This window comes from Microsporum canis, genomic scaffold (genome assembly GCF_000151145.1).
Source record: "Microsporum canis CBS 113480 supercont1.2 genomic scaffold, whole genome shotgun sequence".
Lineage (NCBI taxonomy): Eukaryota > Fungi > Ascomycota > Eurotiomycetes > Onygenales > Arthrodermataceae > Microsporum > Microsporum canis.
This window is the reverse complement of record NW_003299168.1, coordinates 2,171,419-2,191,884: the sequence shown is the minus strand read 5'-3', so window position 1 is coordinate 2,191,884 and position 20,466 is coordinate 2,171,419. Positions and strand designations below refer to the sequence as shown.

The 20,466-nt window shown below is 51.3% G+C and overlaps 10 protein-coding genes across 10 annotated transcripts; 7 read left to right on the top strand and 3 right to left on the bottom strand.

Moving 5' to 3' along the window:
• Positions 1 to 196: 196 nt before the first annotated feature.
• MCYG_02269 (MOSC domain-containing protein) lies at positions 197 to 1,736 on the bottom strand (the record flags this gene model as incomplete). Its single annotated transcript, XM_002849289.1, has 2 exons — positions 197 to 267; positions 497 to 1,736. 2 exons carry the CDS (start codon positions 1,734 to 1,736, stop codon positions 197 to 199), a joined length of 1,311 nt encoding a protein of 436 aa, XP_002849335.1.
• A 514-nt stretch (positions 1,737 to 2,250) lies between these two features.
• MCYG_02268 (glutamyl-tRNA(Gln) amidotransferase subunit A) lies at positions 2,251 to 4,245 on the top strand (the record flags this gene model as incomplete). The annotated part of the gene is made up of 4 exons (XM_002849288.1): positions 2,251 to 2,300; positions 2,356 to 2,433; positions 2,485 to 3,098; positions 3,152 to 4,245. 4 exons carry the CDS (start codon positions 2,251 to 2,253, stop codon positions 4,243 to 4,245), a joined length of 1,836 nt encoding a protein of 611 aa, XP_002849334.1.
• Positions 4,246 to 4,726: 481 nt separating this feature from the next.
• Positions 4,727 to 6,103, top strand: MCYG_02267 (conserved hypothetical protein; the record flags this gene model as incomplete). The annotated part of the gene is made up of 3 exons (XM_002849287.1): positions 4,727 to 4,880; positions 5,042 to 5,667; positions 5,729 to 6,103. The coding sequence occupies 3 exons, from the start codon at positions 4,727 to 4,729 to the stop codon at positions 6,101 to 6,103; spliced, it is 1,155 nt and encodes a 384-aa protein (XP_002849333.1).
• Positions 6,104 to 6,362: 259 nt separating this feature from the next.
• Positions 6,363 to 6,823, top strand: MCYG_02266 (uncharacterized protein; the record flags this gene model as incomplete). Its single annotated transcript, XM_002849286.1, has 2 exons — positions 6,363 to 6,552; positions 6,645 to 6,823. The coding sequence occupies 2 exons, from the start codon at positions 6,363 to 6,365 to the stop codon at positions 6,821 to 6,823; spliced, it is 369 nt and encodes a 122-aa protein (XP_002849332.1).
• Positions 6,824 to 8,238: 1,415 nt separating this feature from the next.
• On the top strand, positions 8,239 to 9,682 carry MCYG_02265 (delta-9 fatty acid desaturase; the record flags this gene model as incomplete). Its single annotated transcript, XM_002849285.1, has 2 exons — positions 8,239 to 8,488; positions 8,547 to 9,682. The coding sequence occupies 2 exons, from the start codon at positions 8,239 to 8,241 to the stop codon at positions 9,680 to 9,682; spliced, it is 1,386 nt and encodes a 461-aa protein (XP_002849331.1).
• A 1,010-nt stretch (positions 9,683 to 10,692) lies between these two features.
• Positions 10,693 to 12,975, top strand: MCYG_02264 (thimet oligopeptidase; the record flags this gene model as incomplete). Its single annotated transcript, XM_002849284.1, has 3 exons — positions 10,693 to 12,009; positions 12,076 to 12,716; positions 12,783 to 12,975. The coding sequence occupies 3 exons, from the start codon at positions 10,693 to 10,695 to the stop codon at positions 12,973 to 12,975; spliced, it is 2,151 nt and encodes a 716-aa protein (XP_002849330.1).
• A 376-nt stretch (positions 12,976 to 13,351) lies between these two features.
• MCYG_02263 (conserved hypothetical protein) lies at positions 13,352 to 14,098 on the top strand (the record flags this gene model as incomplete). Its single annotated transcript, XM_002849283.1, has 1 exon — positions 13,352 to 14,098. The coding sequence occupies one exon, from the start codon at positions 13,352 to 13,354 to the stop codon at positions 14,096 to 14,098; it is 747 nt and encodes a 248-aa protein (XP_002849329.1).
• Positions 14,099 to 14,396: 298 nt separating this feature from the next.
• On the bottom strand, positions 14,397 to 15,047 carry MCYG_02262 (myosin regulatory light chain cdc4; the record flags this gene model as incomplete). The annotated part of the gene is made up of 4 exons (XM_002849282.1): positions 14,397 to 14,425; positions 14,487 to 14,579; positions 14,709 to 14,786; positions 14,855 to 15,047. The coding sequence occupies 4 exons, from the start codon at positions 15,045 to 15,047 to the stop codon at positions 14,397 to 14,399; spliced, it is 393 nt and encodes a 130-aa protein (XP_002849328.1).
• Positions 15,048 to 15,328: 281 nt separating this feature from the next.
• MCYG_02261 (uncharacterized protein) lies at positions 15,329 to 15,751 on the top strand (the record flags this gene model as incomplete). Its single annotated transcript, XM_002849281.1, has 3 exons — positions 15,329 to 15,390; positions 15,444 to 15,612; positions 15,656 to 15,751. The coding sequence occupies 3 exons, from the start codon at positions 15,329 to 15,331 to the stop codon at positions 15,749 to 15,751; spliced, it is 327 nt and encodes a 108-aa protein (XP_002849327.1).
• A 306-nt stretch (positions 15,752 to 16,057) lies between these two features.
• MCYG_02260 (zinc finger protein zas1) lies at positions 16,058 to 19,470 on the bottom strand (the record flags this gene model as incomplete). Its single annotated transcript, XM_002849280.1, has 2 exons — positions 16,058 to 19,074; positions 19,191 to 19,470. 2 exons carry the CDS (start codon positions 19,468 to 19,470, stop codon positions 16,058 to 16,060), a joined length of 3,297 nt encoding a protein of 1,098 aa, XP_002849326.1.
• Between the last annotated feature and the right edge of the window lie 996 nt (positions 19,471 to 20,466).

Here is a 20,466-nt window from a genome sequence, read left to right as displayed (position 1 = left end):
TCTTTTTTTTTAAGTCCAGTCCGGAGTTATAGATGGTTAGGAAAAGTTGCATAGATCACCACTTCACACAGACTCTTCACCATTATTACTTTTACTTTTACTTACTTTTACTTACTTTTACTTATCCATCTTGGATGGCTTGGGCGGCTTTGCTCTTGTATGGGATACGGTTAATATTCTATATGTTTAATAAGATCTACTTTGCTCGGAAGAAGTGTTCGCCTGTCGATAGTACTTTTACCTCGTCGCCCACGCTGATGGTGAAGTCTGGAGAGTCAGTAAAGTCAGTAGAGTAGACAGAGTAGATAGAGAGGAGGGGGAGAGGAGAGAGAGAGAGAGGAGAGAGAGCGTGTGTAGAGAGAGTGTGTAGAGAGAGTGTGTAGAGAGAGCGTGTGTAGAGAGAGAGTGTGTGTGTGTAGAGAGCGTGTGTAGAGAGAGAGAGTGTGTGTGTAGAGAGCGTGTGTAGAGTGTGTAGAGAGTGTGTAGAGAGACGTACGGGGTTTGGTCGGGACGAGCATCATGCCTAGACAGCCTCCCTTTGCGCCTCCGTCGATGGCCCGCGTCCCCCTCAGCGTCTTGTCGGGCTCGACGCCGTGTCTCTCGCCCGTGTCAGGATCCACGTTGGGGAGCTTGCACCTCACCGTCCGGCAGCACACATGCACATCCACCTCCTCCTCCCTACCCTCCTTTACCAGACGCACCATCTTCCACGCATCCTCCTCGTACGCCGCAACCCCCTCAACCACAACATTAGGCCGGAACCTGCGCACGCTCAGATGCGGAATCGCATACTTCGTCCGCCCGTCCATCTCCCTCACGCTGCCCATGCTCTGCACCTGCAGCGGATACTGGTCGCTAAACGCCATCCGAGGCACAAACCCCAGCTCCTCTGCACTAGGCGCGTTCCCCACCGCCACCCGACTGTGCTCCGGATGCACCCTGAACAGGCCCAGCGGCTTCTTGCATTCCAGAAACGCGCCCAGCGCAGCCGGCACATGCGTCGTGTACCGCGTCGCCTTCGTAGGCACCGTGAACAAACGCAGCGGCTCAAGCGGGAACACCGACGACGGCTCCGCGGGCGGATTCAGCGGCACACTAAAGTACTCCTCCCCGTCTGCTAGGCCGAGGGCTATGGCCAGCCTGGTCCAGGGCGGAAGCCCTCGCGTGTCTCGCGGGAAGTACACGATCAGTATACCGCCTGACTTGACGCTGCGCAGACGCGCATCGTACGTCTCGCTCGACGGGTCGGGAACCCAGATCTCAGGCCGTATCAGCGCCATGCGGCTGTACTTGCCGTCCCGAAGCGTCTTTGCATCCCATCTCCCGCCGTCTTCTTCTTCTTCCTCCGCCGTGCTCGTGCTCGTGCTCGTGTATTCCGCGAAACAGAACTGTCGGTCCCACGCCAGGCCGCTGTCCTTGAACTCCGCGCGGTTGAACTCGATGCCCCGGCAGCTCTTGATCGGGTATACCACCAGCGCCTTGATGCGCGGTGTCTTGTCGCTGCTTCCTCGCTTCAGCCCGTCCGTCCCGTACTCGTGCTCGTCGGAGAGGTTCGAGTGGTTGTCGTGCAGGCCTAGCTTGCGGCAGCCCTTCGGCGTGCGCGCCCGCTCCCGTCGGCTCTTCAGCTCAAAGTAGAGCATCGCCACCAGCGGGAAGACGAACAGTATATACACCAGCGCCAGCGCCACGGGGACCGGCAGGTTAAGCCGTGGCACTATTCCTCGAAGCAGCCTCATCTTGTCTTTTCGTCTTTTCGTCTCGTCTGTAGTTGTCTGTAGTTGTCTGCTTTGTCTGAATCAAGGCTGCACTGTGCGACTAGGCCATCTGTCCCTCAAAAGACAAGGGCGTCTTTTATACGACAAGCCTATCCCCGGCAATTAGTAAGTCTTATTTAACCTGTTCGGAGTTTTTGCTTCTCGTTCTTCTTCCCGGCCCGATCCTACGCCCTTCTGCGAGGCAGAGTTTCGGGGAAGCGCTTGTCACTACCCGTTTAGCGCGGGTTGCGTTTGGCCGTCAGATCGAAGATCGATGGACATGCCGTAACTCACTTATGATCTAACAATAGCATTATTTGACCTGGGTTGTTGGCTCGTATTGGTGAACGTTGCCCGTTCGGGGTTTGATGGCGTGGAGGTTGAACCTCGGCTCGACAGGGGACGTTGATCCATCCACCTGTCAGCGTCAACTTCAGACTCCATGGAAGACGACCAGACTCTGTCTGAGACCGATGATAGTGCAAAGCTGTACACCATGGACGGCAAGACGAAGAAGTTTCTGAGCTATCCGGAGCCGAGGAGAGGGTCAGTCTACCGGTGTAAAGAACGCGCGTTGTGCTGATAACTGACGCTGAGACAGGCCAGACGTCGCATATCGCAATGAGAGGAAGCAGAATCCCACCATGAGCGGGCTCGTGCTGGTGCTTGCTGCCTTCGTGTGAGTTCCTCTCTTCTTGTTCGACGGGATATCAGTTACTGACTGCCTTAGGTTCGAATGCGTGGGCATGATCCGCAAGCTCATATGGAAGAACGCCGGATTCGCAAGCCTAAGAAAGATCAGAAAACAGCTGGAAGACTATGAGCCTCGTGTCGACCCCACCGTCGTGCCTACATGCGAGCTTCTAGAGCACAAAGACACACTCGAGGCCGAGAAAGCCGAACCGGAACTGGCATCTACCGCCATCAGGCCGCAGGCCAGGTACTATTCCGTCCAGGACTACCATGACATGTACCTCGCTGGAGAATTGACGCCCACAGCCGTAGCAAAGGCGATTCTGCCCCTGATTCGTCGAGATACTACGCCTCCCGGTGCACACTCGGTTGCCTGGTTCGAAACGCGGGCCGATCTTATTCTCGCTGCTGCCGAAGCGTCTACGACACGGTATAAAAAAGGGTCTCCTCTCGGGCTGTTGGATGGCGTACCTACAGCCGTCAAGGATGAATATGATATTGATGGATACAAGACCTGTCTGGGCTCGTTGAACGATTATACCAGTGACCCAGCACCGCCGGGTGACTCCATTGCCAGCTGGTGTGTGAGAAAGCTGGAGGAAGCCGGAGCCATCGTTCTGGGGAAGCTGTCAATGCATGAGTTCGGCCTTGGTGCGTTCTATACTCTTTATATGTGTAGCCGCTATCCGCTAACTGCCTCTTAGATACGTCGGGGAGCAACCCAAACTATGGAACTCCGTTGAACCCGTATAACCCCAAATACTACCCCGGAGGCAGTTCCTCTGGATCAGCATACGCAGTCAGCGCTGGCCTGGTCCCATTCGCACTGGGAAGCGATGGCGGCGGCAGCATCCGCATCCCGTCTTCCTTCTGCTCTGTCTATGGCCTCAAACCCACGCACAACCGAATCTCTCACCACCCGGGCCCAAACCACTCTAATACCTGCGCCGTCAACGGTCCCTTGGCTGCAGACCTGCAATCCCTCTCTGCCCTCTACCGCATCATCGGCTGTCCTCCATCTTCTTCACCCTTCAACCCCGTCTCTCCCAGGCTTGCACCTTGCCATCCCTCTGGGAAGAAATATCTCGGTGTCCCCGAGGCGTGGTTCTCCCAAGCAACCCCCGCCATCCAGCACCTCTGCCGCTCCGCCATCACCACTCTCGCAGACAAAAACGACTATACAATCGTGCCCATCCAGATCCCCTTCCTGGTCGAAGGCCAGATCGCACATGCTCTCACCATCCTCACCGACGCCGCTACCTTGCTCCCCGACACCTCAAACTTGACTGCCCCCAACAAGATACTTCTGGGTCTTGGCCGCGTAACGCCAGCTACAGACTATCTCCTTGCACAGAAGCTTCGTCGCCTACTAATGCAGCATCTCTCCTGGCTCTGGAAAGAATACCCAGGCATGATCATCGTTACGCCCACAACCAGCTGCGCAGGCTGGCCTATCCGCGATCAAAAGGAGCTGAAATACGGTATCAGCGATGGAGACCAGACGCTCAAGACGATGGATTTTATCTGGCTTGCGAATTTTACCGGTCTCCCTGCTATTTCTGTACCGGCTGGCTTTGTCGTTCCAGAGGGAGCCAAGGGCGAAGGCGAAATAGCGGAGGAAAATACCGAGGGGAAGATTCCTATCGGGTTGATGGGAACCGGGGAATGGGGAAGCGAAGACTTCCTTATGCGTTGGGGGCTAGATGTCGAGAACGTTGTAGGCGATCGGAGATCAAAACCGCCTATTTGGGTGGACGTAGTTGCCAAAGCGAAGGAGGTGATGGATGCTGGCTTATAAATGTTGGCTGTATATATATTGCTTCACACATAGATAGCTGTCTTTAGACTACAATCATGGATGTAGATACTAACAAAAATAAAATCATCGCTTATCGATAAGGATCACGTAAACGCGCCTCCAGGAATTTTCGCGTCTTAACCGTTTTGGGCAGATTAACACTTTAACCGATCATCTGTAACGTCTCGATGGCTATTATAAGCCATGAACAGAGACACAGCTAACTTCCAGAGCACACCTACAAGTACGTATGAAACCTGCGGCCACATAGTACCTTCTAACGGGTAAACAGTCCAATCGCAGAACCCCAGTCACTTACCAGCTACATCGAGTGTTGAAAGGGATCCTTTATCTACCAGTCTCCCGCGCCTTGATGAAGCATTGATACCCCCATTAAAGCATGTCGCAAACACAGCCAGGGATGCATCTCCAGCTGCTTCGCAATTTGCACTTCCGGGATGGAGTCAGCTAGGTTCGAACAATGGCGCTACTATTGATAGCGGCGATATCAACAAAGGAAGTAGCAATAGCGATGACAACGGTGCCAGTGAAGACTTGCCTGTATCACCGGGCATTCAGAGGGGTGAAATCACGGAGATATCTGGACCAAGAGGGTCCGGAAAGACTGCTCTGGCGTGAGTTATTGTCAGTTGTATGATGTATACCATTTTGCTGACCGGCGTTCTAGAATGGCCACGGCTGTAAATGCGATAAAGCAAGGGGAATCAGTAGTATGGATAGGTTCGAGTATACCGCTTGATGCTGCCGGGTAGGTACGAAGACTGACGGGATCTAGATACCGCTGGCCCACTCTGCATGACCCGATTCGAAGAGATGTTATGCAAGAATACCACGCCAGCACAGACGGGCCAGCTGCTGCAAAACCTGCTACACCTTCAACCGACAACTCTAGCCCATTTACTGGCCCTGATATCGCATCCTGTTCCCGGCTTCCCTCCAGCCAACACGGGCTTGATAGTGCTAGACTCGATATCATGTCTTTTTGGCTCAGAATTCCGAAGCAAGCTACCGGCCAAACTCAGCAAGGCCAACGACCTGAACCGTGCGGAAAAGTCCAAAGACGCCCAGGAGTCGAAGCTATGGTGGAAATTAATTGGTAACTTGTCGGCGAATCTGAACGCGCTTGCATCTCGGCTAGACTGCGCGGTTATCGTCACTAATGAGATGGTTACCCGCTTCCGGCCTGGCCAGAAACCCATGCTCCACGTTGCTATATCGGGCTATACATGGGATACCAGTGTAGCTACGCGAATCATCCTGTACTGGCACTGGCTAGACCCTGGTGCTAGAGAGAATCTACATATGAAGCGGATTAGAATTGCAGAGGTCTTCAAAGCAGGGAAGATGACTATTGTGCCTAGAGATGTGGAGAGGATTGTTCCATTCTTTGTTGAAGATGCGGTACGTATCTCGTCAAAAGGACTTATTCGCTGAATCAATTGATTACTGAACGTTGTTCTAGGGCCTTTGTGAATTTACTCGTTTATCGATACGACTGGGCGGTGCGGCCGGTACACCTCAGCCGGGAAAGCGTAAGCTTGACCAGCAGCTTCTACCGTCTCAACTCCCTCGCAGACCAAAGATTGAACATGAGAGCGAAGATGAGGAGGGGAAGGAAAGTCTAGAGAGAGAGGCTGCTGAGCCTGTGCTGGCGACCACTCTACCTGCTGAAATAATGGATAGCCAAGACGAGGAAGAGGATGAAGAATGGCTGGAGGCTACTGAGGCGACAGACACGGTGAACCTAGAGCTTACTCCTGATCCCATTCCTGGACAGGAGACCCTAGAGGACGACACCGAGCTGCTGCTCAGAAGTATGGTGGAAGGGGATGTATGACATACTCATAGGACGGATATAGTAACCAGTGCGCGGTTGAGTATTGGCAGGAATTCACAGTTAAAAAAGTCCTTGGAGATCTCTCGGCGCCTATGCTGGTCTCTTAGCAGTCGGAAAGTGCTCTCGTATCACGGCCAGACGATCTCTCCAGCCTCCGACATCAATAGTGTATATAAACCATACCAACGTATGTAGTTGAACATCGACAGCGTCAATCGAAACTTGCACAGCGAAGAAGGACAACGAAAAGCGACAAAACATGCTACTCTCTCAGCCATGGCGTGTCGGCCTGACCACACTCGGCATCGGACTGAATGCCTACACCGTCCTCGTCCACACGACCGTGGGCTTCAAGAGCGTCGTCCCCATGCTCCAATCACACAAGACCAAAATATACGACATCATCGGCATCTGCTTCCAGCACCTCATGGTTCTCCCCACAGTGGCTAGTAAGTCAACATATAAATCATCCTACATACACATCACCCCATCCGGAGATATATACCCCGTGCCAACACCGGTGCTAATGCAAGGCATTCAGTGATTCTCCAGCTAAAGTGGTTCCACCACGGCATCGACGGTCCGTATGAGAAACCGCTCTTCTACACATATCTGTTGGGCAACTTGGCGTTCGGGGCGTGGTATGGATCGATGGGGGTGATAAACCCGCTCTTAAGCACGGTAGTTGCGCCCCTGGCGTCGTTATTGTGTGTTTTATAGCTGGGTGTGAGCCCATGTAAATATCTCCAATGGGAAGTATACGAGTATACTATGTATGTACGGGGGCAGATCCTGATTCTGTACTCCGTAGTCTGTAGCATCACGGAAGGGGTCGGGTGGACGGTAGATCAACACCGCGGACACATGGTAACCTTCTTTCATCTCCGAGGCCAGGAATTCCCCAGCATAAACACAACTCATATACATTTACACGTATATATACATCCAGACATGTACTCCGTACATCCATAGCATATGTTAAGAAGTTTTACTATCTTATCGGAAGCCTCGGTTATTTCCTAGTTGGGGCGAGGTTTAAATAGATTAGTCATATCTTAGTCATCAAGGAAGGCAAGTTTTATTTTTTCTGTTGGGGAGAGATGCTTGGGACGCTAGTAGGTTTTAGGTCATGAGCTGCCTGAAGTAAAAAAAAGTTGATGTCGATGTTGAGGTCGAGCGAGTGAGCAGTTGGTAGAGCCATTGACGCGTGAGGGTGAAGAGTGGTAGCGAGAAGATGAAGATGCGACGGGCGAAGATGACGGCAGCGATAAGAGATAAAGGATAAAAAGGTGTTCCGTGGCGAAGAAGACGTCGCTGTCGCTGTCGGCTCTTATGGGCAGATACATGAGTTGATGTATCTTTGTTGGGAGGGCCCAGGCCGGGAGCCGTTGGAAAGGACAACGTCTGACATAAGCATGTATCGTCTTGTACAGAGTAGCTCTCTTTACGGCGAGCCCTCCCGTCTCGAACTCGACACAGCACCGCCAATTATGCATAGAAGTCGCTCATATCGTAGAGGCGGAGTGTAGATATGACAATAACGGGGGCAGGCTAAGCTGACCACCCTAGATAGCCCATGTGGGAGGGGACGGTCGAGGTCGCCGTAAGGGCTGGTACGATGCTGTATCGTCATAAAACCGCCCCCTGCAGCAAGATGATGTGCGCGTCTCCCACCTTCAGGCACCACAAAAGCTTGTCCCTCCACTTCCGCCCCAACAAGAGCAACGTCGATGAAAAGCGAAACAAGGAAAAAAAGGCAGGGAAGAAGGAGGAGGCGGGAAGAGGCGCTGGGAGGGGGGAGGAAGCTAGCCGTGGCGTGTAATTTTTTTTTTTTTTTTTCTATACATATATAGTTCTCCCTATTCCTTCAGAAGAGTTGAAGCTGGAAGATAGTGTTGAGTGTGTGAGTGTGTGTGAGAGTGTGAGTGAATAGAGTGAAGACTTTGGTTCACTTTGGAAAACCTGGTTCTTTCATCATCGTCTTCTTCCTCGTTCCATGGTCTAAAGTTGAGGGAGTGACCTGCTGCCAGTTCAGCTTCGTCTTTTTCTATCACCAACCTGATATCACCAATATCAACGTCTCTTACCCCACCAACATCGAAAGATCAAAAGACCAGCATCACAGATCAGACAACATGGGCGACGCCGGACCGTCGACTGAGCAGCCGGTTCAGGCTCAGCAGCCGGAGACCAGGAAGCCTCACATCACAGACACCAAGATGACGCTCGCCAACTGGCACAAACATGTCAACTGGCTCAACGTCACCTTCATCCTCGTCGTGCCTATGCTAGGATGTCTACAGGCTCTCTGGGTGCCGCTGCAGCTCAAGACGGCCATCTGGTCGGTCATCTACTACTTCATGACCGGTCTCGGAATCACAGCTGGTGAGTTATACATGGAGTACAGATAGAGGATAGAAAATAAAGTACTGACTTGAAATAGGATACCATCGTCTGTGGGCACACTCCTCGTACTCTGCTACTCTGCCATTGAAGATCTACTTGGCTGCTGTCGGTGGTGGTGCGGTTGAAGGATCTATCAGATGGTGGTCTCGCGGCCACCGTGCCCATCACCGCTATACCGACACCGACAAGGACCCCTACTCTGTCCGCAAGGGCCTGCTCTACTCCCATATTGGATGGATGGTCATGAAGCAGAACCCCAAGCGTATCGGACGTACTGACATCACCGATCTCAATGAGGATCCCGTCGTTGTCTGGCAGCACAAGAACTACATCAAGGTCGTCATCTTCATGGGTCTCATCTTCCCCACGCTCGTCAGCGGTCTCGGATGGGGTGACTGGGCCGGCGGTTTTGTCTATGCTGGCATTCTACGCATCTTCTTCGTCCAGCAGGCTACCTTCTGCGTCAACTCCCTGGCCCACTGGCTCGGGGAGCAGCCCTTTGACGACCGCAACTCCCCTCGTGACCACGTCATTACCGCTCTCGTCACCCTGGGAGAAGGATACCACAACTTCCACCACGAGTTCCCATCTGACTACCGCAACGCTATCGAATGGCACCAGTACGACCCAACCAAGTGGACCATCTGGATATGGAAGCAGCTCGGCCTTGCCTACGACCTCAAGCAGTTCCGCTCCAACGAGATCGAAAAGGGCCGTGTCCAGCAGTTGCAGAAGAAGATTGACCAACGCCGTGCCAAACTCGACTGGGGCACCCCCCTGGACCAGCTACCGGTCATGGAATGGGAAGACTACGTTGAGCAGGCCAAGAACGGCCGTGGTCTTATTGCTGTCGCTGGCGTCGTCCACGATGTCACTGACTTCATCAAGGACCACCCCGGCGGCAAGGCCATGATCAACTCTGGAATCGGCAAGGACGCCACCGCCATGTTCAACGGAGGTGTCTACAACCACTCCAACGCCGCCCACAACCTGCTCTCGACCATGCGTGTGGGTGTGATCCGTGGCGGCTGTGAGGTCGAAATCTGGAAGAGAGCCCAGAAGGAGAACAAAGAAGTCGACTTTGTACGTGATGAGTCCGGCAACCGCATCGTTCGCGCTGGTTCACAGGTGACTAAGATCCCTGAGTCGTTCCCGTCCGCAGGCGCTGCTTAAGCGCCTCTCTCTGTTTTCTTCTCGTCCCCTTCACCCTTGATAAATAACGATGGTTAACGATTTGGTCTGTTTTCCTTGCGTAGACGACTAGAGTCATGTCATAAGCCCCCGCAGATGACTGGCCTCTCTCCTTTCTCTTATCTCTCTCCCTCTCCTTCTCTCTCCCCCCTTTCCGATGATGATAATATCTCCCCTACTTCCCCCCGACCTGGAACAGGACAAACTCAGGTTTTCCGTTTCTTACTTTTATGAACGCCCTTCGACTTTCGACTATGGCCAGGGAATAAAACTCCCTCTTGTCTAATACTTTTTGTTCTTTTCTCTTTCTTTGTACTTTGCCTGGGGTCTGGAGTTGGGGAACGAATGGGCAGGCTACAGATTATCTTTCTCACGAAATAGTTCAAAACAGCATGGAATCTCAGTTTCTCTTCAAAAGTTCCAAAAACATATAATACTTCTCTACTGTACTACTCTACTGTACTTCTCTGTACTACTCTACTTCTAGTTCTATATAGCCTGATATCCAAGACTTACCCCATACCCTTACGTAAGACCTTGGCTTCTTTCTTCTGGCTAGAAAGTCGCAAGGGAAGCTTCAAAACTCCTGCATGAACAGCTTCACAAGAAAGTCAAGCTCAACTAGACAGGCCAACGCTCACCACCAACGTCTGCGCATCTACATATATATAGAGACAGAGATATGTGTGTGTAGAGATAGATACAGGTATATATAAGCCACAGAGACTGATTGACCGACCTCCACTCTGGCGCCGGCTACGGGGTACCGCTTCTCCCTCTTCCTGCTCGCCCTTCCGCTCTTCCTGGGCGCCATCTTCATCCTGGCGCCTTCACTGCGCTTCCCCGCCCTTGGGGTTCTGCCACTGCGCACCGCCCGCCCCGCCACTTCCCCCTCGCCTTTCCTCCACTCAGCGACAACAAGGACAACAACACGGACATCAATAGCAACGACGACATCACTACCAGCCAGACGACCGCTCACTACAGCTTCAATGGCACCCTCAGCACTTCGGACGCCTCCTCAGGCCCCGCCGCTCTTCACAGGCACCCCCACCTCCGTCGTGGCAGATACAAAGCGCCTGATCGAGCTCTCGCGTGCGGTGCAGGATGGCGTTGCCAACAACGTCACTGCAGAGACCGCCACCTTCGACAGGGTCATTCTCCCTCTAGCCCGCGATGAGAACACGATGGCTCTCGAGTCACATATCCTGGGCTTCTACCAGTCTGTTTCGACGGACAGTAAGCTGCGTGATGCATCCACAGAGGCAGAGCGTCTCATGAACGATTTCGGCATCGAGTCCGCCATGCGTGAAGACTTGTATAGACTTGTCGATGCCGCCGTGAAGAAGGGCGAGAAGCTCGACCCAGAGTCGCAGAAGCTGCTTGAGAAGGAGCATAAGGACTACCTCCGTAACGGGCTCGGCTTGCCCGTCGGACCCCAACGGGATAGGTTCAAGGAAATCAAGAAGCGGTTGAGCGAGATCAGCATCGAGTTCCAGAAGAACCTCAACGAGGAGAATGGTGGTCTGTGGTTCACCAGGGAGCAACTTGCCGGTGTTCCTGAGGACGTGTTGTCCGGGCTGAAGAAGGGTGAGGGCGAGAACGAGGGCAAGTTACGTCTTACCTTCAAGTATCCTGATCTCTTCCCGACGCTGAAATACGCTATCAATCCCGAGACCAGGAAGACTGTCATGATTGCCAACGAGAACAAATGTAACCAGAACATCCCCCTGTTCAAGGAGACGTTGCTCCTCCGTGACGAAGCTGCCAGACTCCTTGGATATCCTAACCACGCCGCCTTCAGGCTGGAGGATAAGATGGCCAAGAACCCCAAGACGGTGGATGACTTCTTGGGTGATCTACGTTCTAGGCTGACGGATGGTGGTAAGGAGGAGATCAAGACACTCAAGGGTATGAAGAAGAAGGACCTCGAGACTCAGAGCAAGGAGTTCGATGGATATTACTTCCTCTGGGACCATAGATTCTACGACCGCATGATGCTGGAGAAGGATTACTCTCTCGACCACCAGCTTATTGCCGAGTATTTCCCGCTTCAGACCACCATCCGCGGCATGTTGGAGATCTTTGAGCAGATCTTCGGCCTTGTTTTTGTCGAGATCACGGGCGAGGAGAGAGCTAAGATCTCTTCCTCTGGCAAGGCGGAGGATATCGTCTGGCACGAGGACGTCCAGGTGTTTAGCGTCTGGAATGACGAAGGTGAGGGAAGTGGGTTTGTCGGATATCTATACCTTGACCTGTTCCCGCGTGAGGGAAAGTATGGCCATGCTGCCAACTTCAACTTGCAGCCGGTATGTTCAGTCTATCAACCTGTCTATCTTTTATTACAGTCGTACAAGAACTAATCATCGGCGCAGGGCTTCATTAAAGAAGATGGATCTCGCCGCTACCCTGCCACCGCACTGGTCTGCAACTTCTCCAAGCCGACTGAGAAGAAGCCGAGTCTCCTCAAGCATGACGAAGTCGTCACCCTCTTCCACGAACTTGGCCATGGAATCCATGATCTCGTCTCCAAGACCATATACTCTCGTTTCCACGGTACCAACACTGTCCGTGATTTCGTAGAGGCTCCCAGCCAGATGCTTGAGAACTGGTGCTGGACTCCTTCTCAACTCAAATCCCTTAGCAAGCACTACTCCACCATTTCACCAGAATACTTCAAGGCCTGGAAAGAACATGCTGGTGACAAGCCTGCCCCGGCCGCCGAGATTCCAGACGAATTGATCCAGAACCTCATCAAGACAAAGCACGTCAACGCCGCGCTGTTCAACTTGCGACAGCTCCACTTTGGCATCTTCGACATGACTGTCCACGAGCCCAAGGATCACGACACAATTAAAAACATGAACATCTCAGAGATTTATAACAAGCTTCGAAAGGAGATTGCTTCTCTGGATGGACCTGAGGTTCTTGGCCAAGGATACGACTGGGGCCACGGAGAAGCAACCTTTGGTCATCTCATGGGTGGTTATGATGCTGGTTACTATGGTTATCTAAGGTACGGTTTTTCGAATATTGATCTTCCCTCTCTCTACCACGTTAGACACTAACCCCCTTTAAACAGCTCCCAAGTCTACTCCACCGACATGTTTTACACTGTCTTCAAAGAGGACCCCATGAACAAGAAAGAAGGGCGCCGCTACCGTTATTCTGTTCTTGAAAAGGGTGGCAGCCAAGACGAGATGACTACGCTCAAGGAGTTCCTCGGTCGTGAACCAAAGCCAGATGCCTTCTACAAGGAACTTGGACTTGCGTAGATAGATCACCCTTGCTCAAATTACCTCTTATCCCGAAGCTCTTACTGGTCGTTATTGATTGCATGTATTATGGTGCAATTCTTCCCTGGGTTGTATTTAGCTTAGCCATCATACCCAATGCCATGCCAAGCGTTTTAACCCAAGCTTTACTAGTACGACATCATTATCTCATTATAAACCCAACCATAGACCTAAAAAATCGGTAAAATGAGAATAATATTGATATGCTACTAAAGGATAGCCTAGATATGTATCAAAGTCTAAGGTCACGTGCTGGAGCTTGACTTTTGAAGCTCCAAGTTAAGCATTCAACCTTATAGAAATCCAACTCTGGACCTTTCATTGAACAGCGATACCAAGTCAGCTGTAGGGAACTATGGCTACTACCGCATCACAGGATCCTCCCTCTCAAGACTCTTCCACTATCCAACAGTCGCATGAAATTAACGAACAGCAGGCAAAAGGGAGTCAGTACCGAAGCCGCATACCCATAAGAACATATCATTGCAGATTTTGCAACCATCTTCTCATCGCATCTACACAGGATGTGTCTACCCTTCCGCGAAGGCGAGCTCCAGCTCTGGACAATGCAATAATACTTCCACTACCAAAGAAGTCAGCAGACGTGGACGAGGAAGAGGAAGACGAGGAAGAAAACATCGAAGAGGAAGAGAGTGATAAAAGGGAATCGGGAGAGACGCAGATATCGCAACGGTTAGAGTCAGCAACATTGAAATCAGGCACGAAGAAGGAGAAATCCTCCACCTCAGCCTCGCAGCATTATACAATTCTACTTTCTACGACTACACCGGATAGAAAACCGATCATTCTACGGAGAGCAGATGGGTTTGAGAAACGGCTCCTCGTTCGATGCGGGCGATGTAAGGTTGTGCTTGGATATGTTTTGGATGAGGTCCATTTTAAAAAGGGAGATGGTACCAAAAGCGGTGCTGGGGCGGGTTTAGAAGGGGAACAGGGCGGTACCTCAGGTACTGGAGAACCTGAGGTTATCTATATTCTTCCAGGCTCGCTGGTAGAGACAGTCGACCTGGACAAGGAAATTCAGATTGAAAAAGAATCCTGGGCTGGATGGGAGTCCCTTGCGGATAAGATGAAGAAATGAAAGAGTTAAAAAGGAGCATTATGAAAGTCATGACTTTACGGTGAATGACAAACTTGTACAGGTGGATAATTAAACGCATTTCATCAAAAATTTACGATTCCATAAACAAAGCCCAGGCGCAAATCTCTACCGCTCCCCCAAAAGAAAGATACAAGAGCATTAAACGATCTTCGGACGTCGTGTGACAGGTTTCTGGACTCCTTTCCTATCCGTAAACATCTTCTGAAAGTGATATATTCATAACGCATAAAACTCCGAGGCGGGAATAAGGAAAGACGTTGAAGGAGGGAAGTATAGCTCAGTTGGCGAGAATTGTTCGGACGAGCTCTGGTGAATTAAGACGTTAGTTCACGATTCTTGAATGTAAAAGATATAAAGAGAAACCTACCAGTGTAGTTTATTTCGCCGGAGCTGGTGTCAACGGCCTTTAGAAGCTCATCAACCTCTTCATCAGACATTTTCTCACCAAGGTTGGTCAAAACTATGCGAGGAAAAGAGCGTTAGCATCAACACTGGTACATAACGGGTGGTGATCGTAAATTCTCACTGTATCGTAGTTGTCCAACACCGATATAGCCCGTCATATCTTTGTCAAAGACCTGGAAACCACGGCAGTACTCCTCTGGCTCTCCGGGGTCGCGGAATCCACCAGGTCGGTTAAGGACTTTAGAAAAGGCATCGAAATCAACTGAAACCACCGATTAGCCCCTCGCTTGATACCGTTTTCCCCTTCCACCAAATAGCATATCAACTCACAGTCCCCGCCAATTCCCTTTTCCAAATCACTGATCTCAGCCAGAGTAGGGTTCTGTCCGCACGCGCGAAGCAAATCGCCTAGGGACTCGAGGGCGACACGGCCGGTTCCGCGCTTATCGAAGAGGGAGAACGCCTCCTTGTAGTTTGTAGATGCCTTTTCACCATTATTACGGTGCTCGTTAGCAGGTGCCATGATGTTTGTTGTTTGGATATTCTTCGATTCTTCGGAACGAACGCGACCAAGGGAGGAAAAAGTCAGGCTGCTAGCACTCTTATTCTCCGACAGGTACTTTGTCCCTCGATGATCACAGCACGAAACAGAAGCCTCAAGCCAGCTATATTGAAGTGTAGTAAGACAGAAGTTGTTTACAGTGGCAACCCGATGGCTTCTACTTCTTCTTCTTCTCTTTCTTTCTTCCCCCTTGGGCCGGCAAACGCTCCGGGAGTGAGGAAAAAAGGAGTCTTTGACGTACCATGGTTACTCTTGTTTGTGTTCCCGAGTTTTGCTGTTTGGTGCAAAGAACGCAGAGAGAAGGGTGAGAATGTAACTGGTTTGGTAGTTCTTGTCTGACAGGTTGAAAAGTTGAAGATTTGTTGTTTTTCTTATTCAGGGAGTTTTTTGCTTCTTGATTGATCTTCTCTTATCGTTGAAGCTGGCCTTTTTGGTTGCCATGGGAGACGGCCGCCACCAGCCCCTGAACAACAGACACACCGTAATATACATAGTACGAAGGAGACACGCAGGCGAGATGATGGTGGTATATAATTACAGGAAGTTAACGAATCGAGTGATCGAAATAGTACTATATAGACAACAAGAGGCCCCGGTTAAAAGAGAAGAAGAAACCGTATCTTCGAAAATCAGACAAGACCCCGTTCAGCTTGAATAGTTCATAGGCAAGAGAATCTTCATAAAGTGCCAAATACCAATCATTACCTCTTTTTTTTATCCCTAGCTCCTGGATCGAACATGCTCCCTCAATCCCTACTTTCTCTAAGCGCCAGAGACACAAAACGGAAGATAAAAAGAGCCTGGGAATATATAGAAAACTCGAGCAAGGAATAGGCTGAAAAAGAAAACAAAAATGTCGCTCAGGGGGTGTAGGATGGTGTGAAAGGCTGAATAAATATCTATCATTGGAGGTAAGGTAATGAATAGATGCATCGCCCTTTAAAGACAGATGAAAGCATATGTAGGATCGTTCATGAGCTCGAAGGGACTGTTGCCTGCGTGCCCTTTAATTTCTCGATACAGCTTCCTAGCAGCTTGCCTGCTTCATGAAGTAGCTCCCATCTTGTGTTGAGGAAATCTGAACGCAGGACCATGAGAAGGCCCATACACCGGTTCCGATCACGTACTTTCTCAAGGTCATTGGGGTGACGGACGCCGCCAACCCGTTCGAGGAAGCCATACATGTCATGCCGTTGCTGTTCAGGGAGGGTCAGGTCTGGCGGTGGTGATGGCCTGATGGGACCATCTAGAGCAAACCCATACGACCATACGACGAGGGCAGCGAAGTAGAGGACCCACGGCCGACTCATGATGAAGTCCTCTCGGGCACAGTATTCGGGTATATTTATGCTTGACCGGGAGGCCTGATTCTCCGCTCTTGTGCCGCTATTTCGCAGCAGAACCTGGGACAAGAACTTTAGGGCATAAAAGGTAGCGTCTCGGGCTGATTCTTTGTTCGCCCATCGATCAACCATCTTCTCTCGCGCGCAGCTAATGTCTCTGGGTGTGATAGCTCGTCCAAGAAGTCGGGCTGCGCCTGCAAATATCTGGCAGTCGACCACGTCGACATGTGAAGCCATGTGAGCGAGGTGGTGGAGGACATTCCTTGTCTCAGCGAAAACATCCTCTTCAAAGAGATTCTGCTGGCGTAGCTGATATCCGCCAGATGAGTAGCTGGTTGGACTAGCATCAGGTAGCGATTCATCAAAGTCTCGTTTCCAGTTATCAAAGGCACGCAGCATGGACGACCGCCACTTGTCTCTGAACCCAGGGACCTGGGAGACGCCCAGCGAGCTAACCTGCAGGTCTCGTTGATTCATGTGCCAGCTTACACTCAGCAATCCAGCCATTAGTATTGTTCGACCAAACGCGTTGGTTCGCACGGCCTGGCCGTTCAGTGTCTTCTTCAACCCTTCTAGGAACATTGTTGGTTTGAAACCGTTGGCATTGAGCCGTAACTGTACCTTGGCAGCCTCCGAAGGGCAAGTTGCAGACCAAAGTGATTCTTCGCAAGGGAGCGGCAGCCTCATCTCATGTGCGGCCATTTTTACCGAATGCCCGAACATGGTTGCGTGGGTCGAATCCAGGACGAAGGCAGCAAATGCGACTCTTCTTGTGCCCTCTGCTTTGATCCAACGCAGCCACGATTCGTCGAATTGGCCAGGCTCAGAACTTCCTGAAGACGATGGGACTCCCGGGCGCTGTCGATTGTCTGAGGGAGAGGGAGGTGAGTTGAAGGCCGTCCGGCCTATCAAGGAGCTGCCACGACGCATTAATGTTAAAGTGGTATCATGATGGATGTGTGCTCGTTCATGCAACTCTCGCGTAGAATACATCTTCTCGTACATCTCGAGAAGTAACAGCGTTTGGAATACCCAGAGCTTTGCTGGGGGCCTGAAGTCTGGATCCATGAATAACTCCCATCGCAGATGAACGCATATGAAATTGGCCAGCTCTGACGCCATATCGGTGAATTGCTGGCCGCGGTTGCTATCAAGAGTAACAGCACCAAGGGCTATTACCGCAAAAAGTAGGAGATTTGGTGTTTTGTCAGGCGTGAAGGTGTGTTTGTGCAAGATAGGTAGTTGTGCATAGCAGTGATACCAGTAAGAGCTGATATATGTCTGCATCATGCGTAAGCTGAGAATATGGTTGTCTGCCTCCATATTTCCCTCCATAAATGTCTCCTTACGACACTTCAAGGAGCCACTTCCAGTTTCATTGAACCTGGTCTGAATCAGATCCAGAAGTTCGCTCCGCTTCTCCCCAGATATGACTGAGTACGGCGGCCCAGAATCGAGGATACTAGTCACACTCATGGGGTGCTGCTGTTGCTGTTGTGGCTGCGGGGTGCTGGTACCATACCCAGCAGCAGCGGTAGAATCGGTAGGGTAATATGGGTTCTGGATCTGGCCGGAGTAAGGGTCGAGATAATTGGGTATTATGGTCGATACAGCAGGGAATCCAGCAGCAGATGAAGTATTCGAGCTTTCGTTAAAAAGCCAGGCGGTGAAGTCGTCTGTCAGGGCAAATGGAGATCGATTCAGTATCTCTCCACCAAATACAGGGAGGGCATACGGCACTACAGAGTCCATGTTAGAGACCGATACTTCCGAATGCATGGCTGTTGGCATGGAGGCCATCTGGCTCAGAGTGCTGGCGAGGTTCACGCCTGAAGATGACTGGCTGTGGGACCTTCCCAGGGCAGGATCCGTAAAGCTAGGGCCGGGAATGACAGTAGGCATATGCAGGCTCTGGCTCTGGGGCATATACGTGTTTGTAGCCATGCCATTTGCTAACAAGCCGGACGGCATGCCAAAAGGAGACACGGTATGATTGCCAGCGGGGCTTGGTATAGATGGCTGCCGTGATTGCATGGGTTCTGGCGCCACGGAGGCACTGGGAGCCATATCTGATGCTCCGTTCAGCGGTATTATCGAGTATGGTTGGAGGGTATTATTATTAATACTGTAGGGCTCGTATGTCGAGCAATTAGAATCGCCATAGACAGCCATCGACTGCGCATTCTGCGTCGGAACAAAGTAGCCTGCATTCCCTTCTGACTGTCGCCGCATCGTGTCAGCTTTGCCGTTGTGATATGTGGTAGTCTGGGGTGTCTGGAGAGGCCCGCCAGCAGCTGAAGCGGCGGCAGTAGAGGTCAGGTAATTCTGAGGCGGCATGAAGCCATTGTTGCTTGCGCCGGTGGAAGGTTGTTCAGCCATCTGCTGAAGAGGAGGAATTGCTCCTGGTGACCCGGTCTCGTTTGTCTGTGAGATGCCTTGCGCCGTAGAAGGATGACCCGGGTTGCTTGTGTCTCTCGCGGACGGCGACGAGCCTGCGCCAGAGCTCTGAGTAGCGACATGATCGCGCTTTTGCAGCTGTGAGCCGTGGGTATTATGGCGCTCCTGGTGGCGGATACACAGATCCTGGCGGACGAAAGTGCGGAAGCAGCTGGGGAATTCGCATCGATATATTTGTTTGGGAGAGTCTTTTTTTGGACATATAGAAAAAAGTCACGATGTTCAGCAAAACTTCAAACCCGCTTCAACAACAACACCACCGGCGCCGACAAGAAGAAGACTGCGCAAAAAGAGATATACATACGGTTCAGCTGATGGCGATAGAGATGCTCTGCTCGCGAATAACTCTTTCCGCAGCCTTTGTGCTTGCAATCGAACTTCTTGCCAGTCGCAGCTTTCCTGGCTCGTTTCCGCTTCTTTGGCGACCCGTCCGGCTTGACAGGCGACTGCACCTCGTCTGATGGGCTGTGAGAGCTCGGGGGACTCGGCTCCTGGTCTTGTTCCTGTCCTGGTTCCTGTGCCTGACCCTGAGTATACCGTTGCGCGGCGGAGGGGAGCGGGTCGGCGTCGACAAACATCGTCATGGCTATTTCCTTTATTCAACTATAAAAGCCTACGAGCTCGACTCTCTAGAGCCAGTCCTGAGAAATGACATGACCCACACTTTTAGCCGCCCCAAGGGATGAGCAAACTGGGACGCTGATATCTGGGGGCTGGAGCTGCACCGCGCTGAGCTGGCATCGGTGGGAGGGCGAGGACGAGGGAGGGGGGGGGAAGAAAGAAATCCCTTTACGGGCTTGCGTCGTTGCTGCACGTCCTGATAATGAACGGCGTCTTGGGGTTCCTCTTTTTTTTTCTTTTCCCCAGGCCTACAGGTATACGTGCACCACCGGGGAGGGAGGAGGGAAAGGAGGGAGGGAGGGTATACTATATCGAGAGAGAGAACAACGAACGAGACTGCAACAGTTTACGGATTGGTTGCTGGATAAGCCAGCCCAACGAACTGTTTGGCCTCCATGTGGGATGGGATGAGGCTTCAAGAAACTCGGTCAACATGCCAGCAAACCAATGCCTCTTCTTATTACCTGCAGCTATTAATAACGGGGGACACTAAATCATCCTCGCCTTTTACGGGAGGCCACGGAGGTTAGAGAGAGAGACATCAAACTTTTCGAAGCTCTCTCTCATGGCGCTTATACGCAACGGCTTCTCCACCATCAACCTTGTCTTGCTATCTATATCCAGCATATATTGATATACAAGCCCGCTTAAAGATGACGTTTCTATATACTCCGTATGCCCAAAGGGCAACTCCGAGACGGTGAACAGAGTGAGGTCAGTCCCAGCAGCGTGGGGTGAGAACTCCTTTCAAAAAGCGATTGATGACCTCTTGTTTGCTTTTTCCTACCCTGTCTATATTTTTTCTTTTTCGTTTTATTGCCCTCTTTTTGTTATTTTTATATTCTTTTTTTTTATTTTTTTTTTTCGTCCACTGGCCATGTCGGATCAAGGCACCCTTTTACCCGGAGTCTAGTCCATGATTATTGAATCCTATGCAGCTGAGCTAACCATTCAACAAG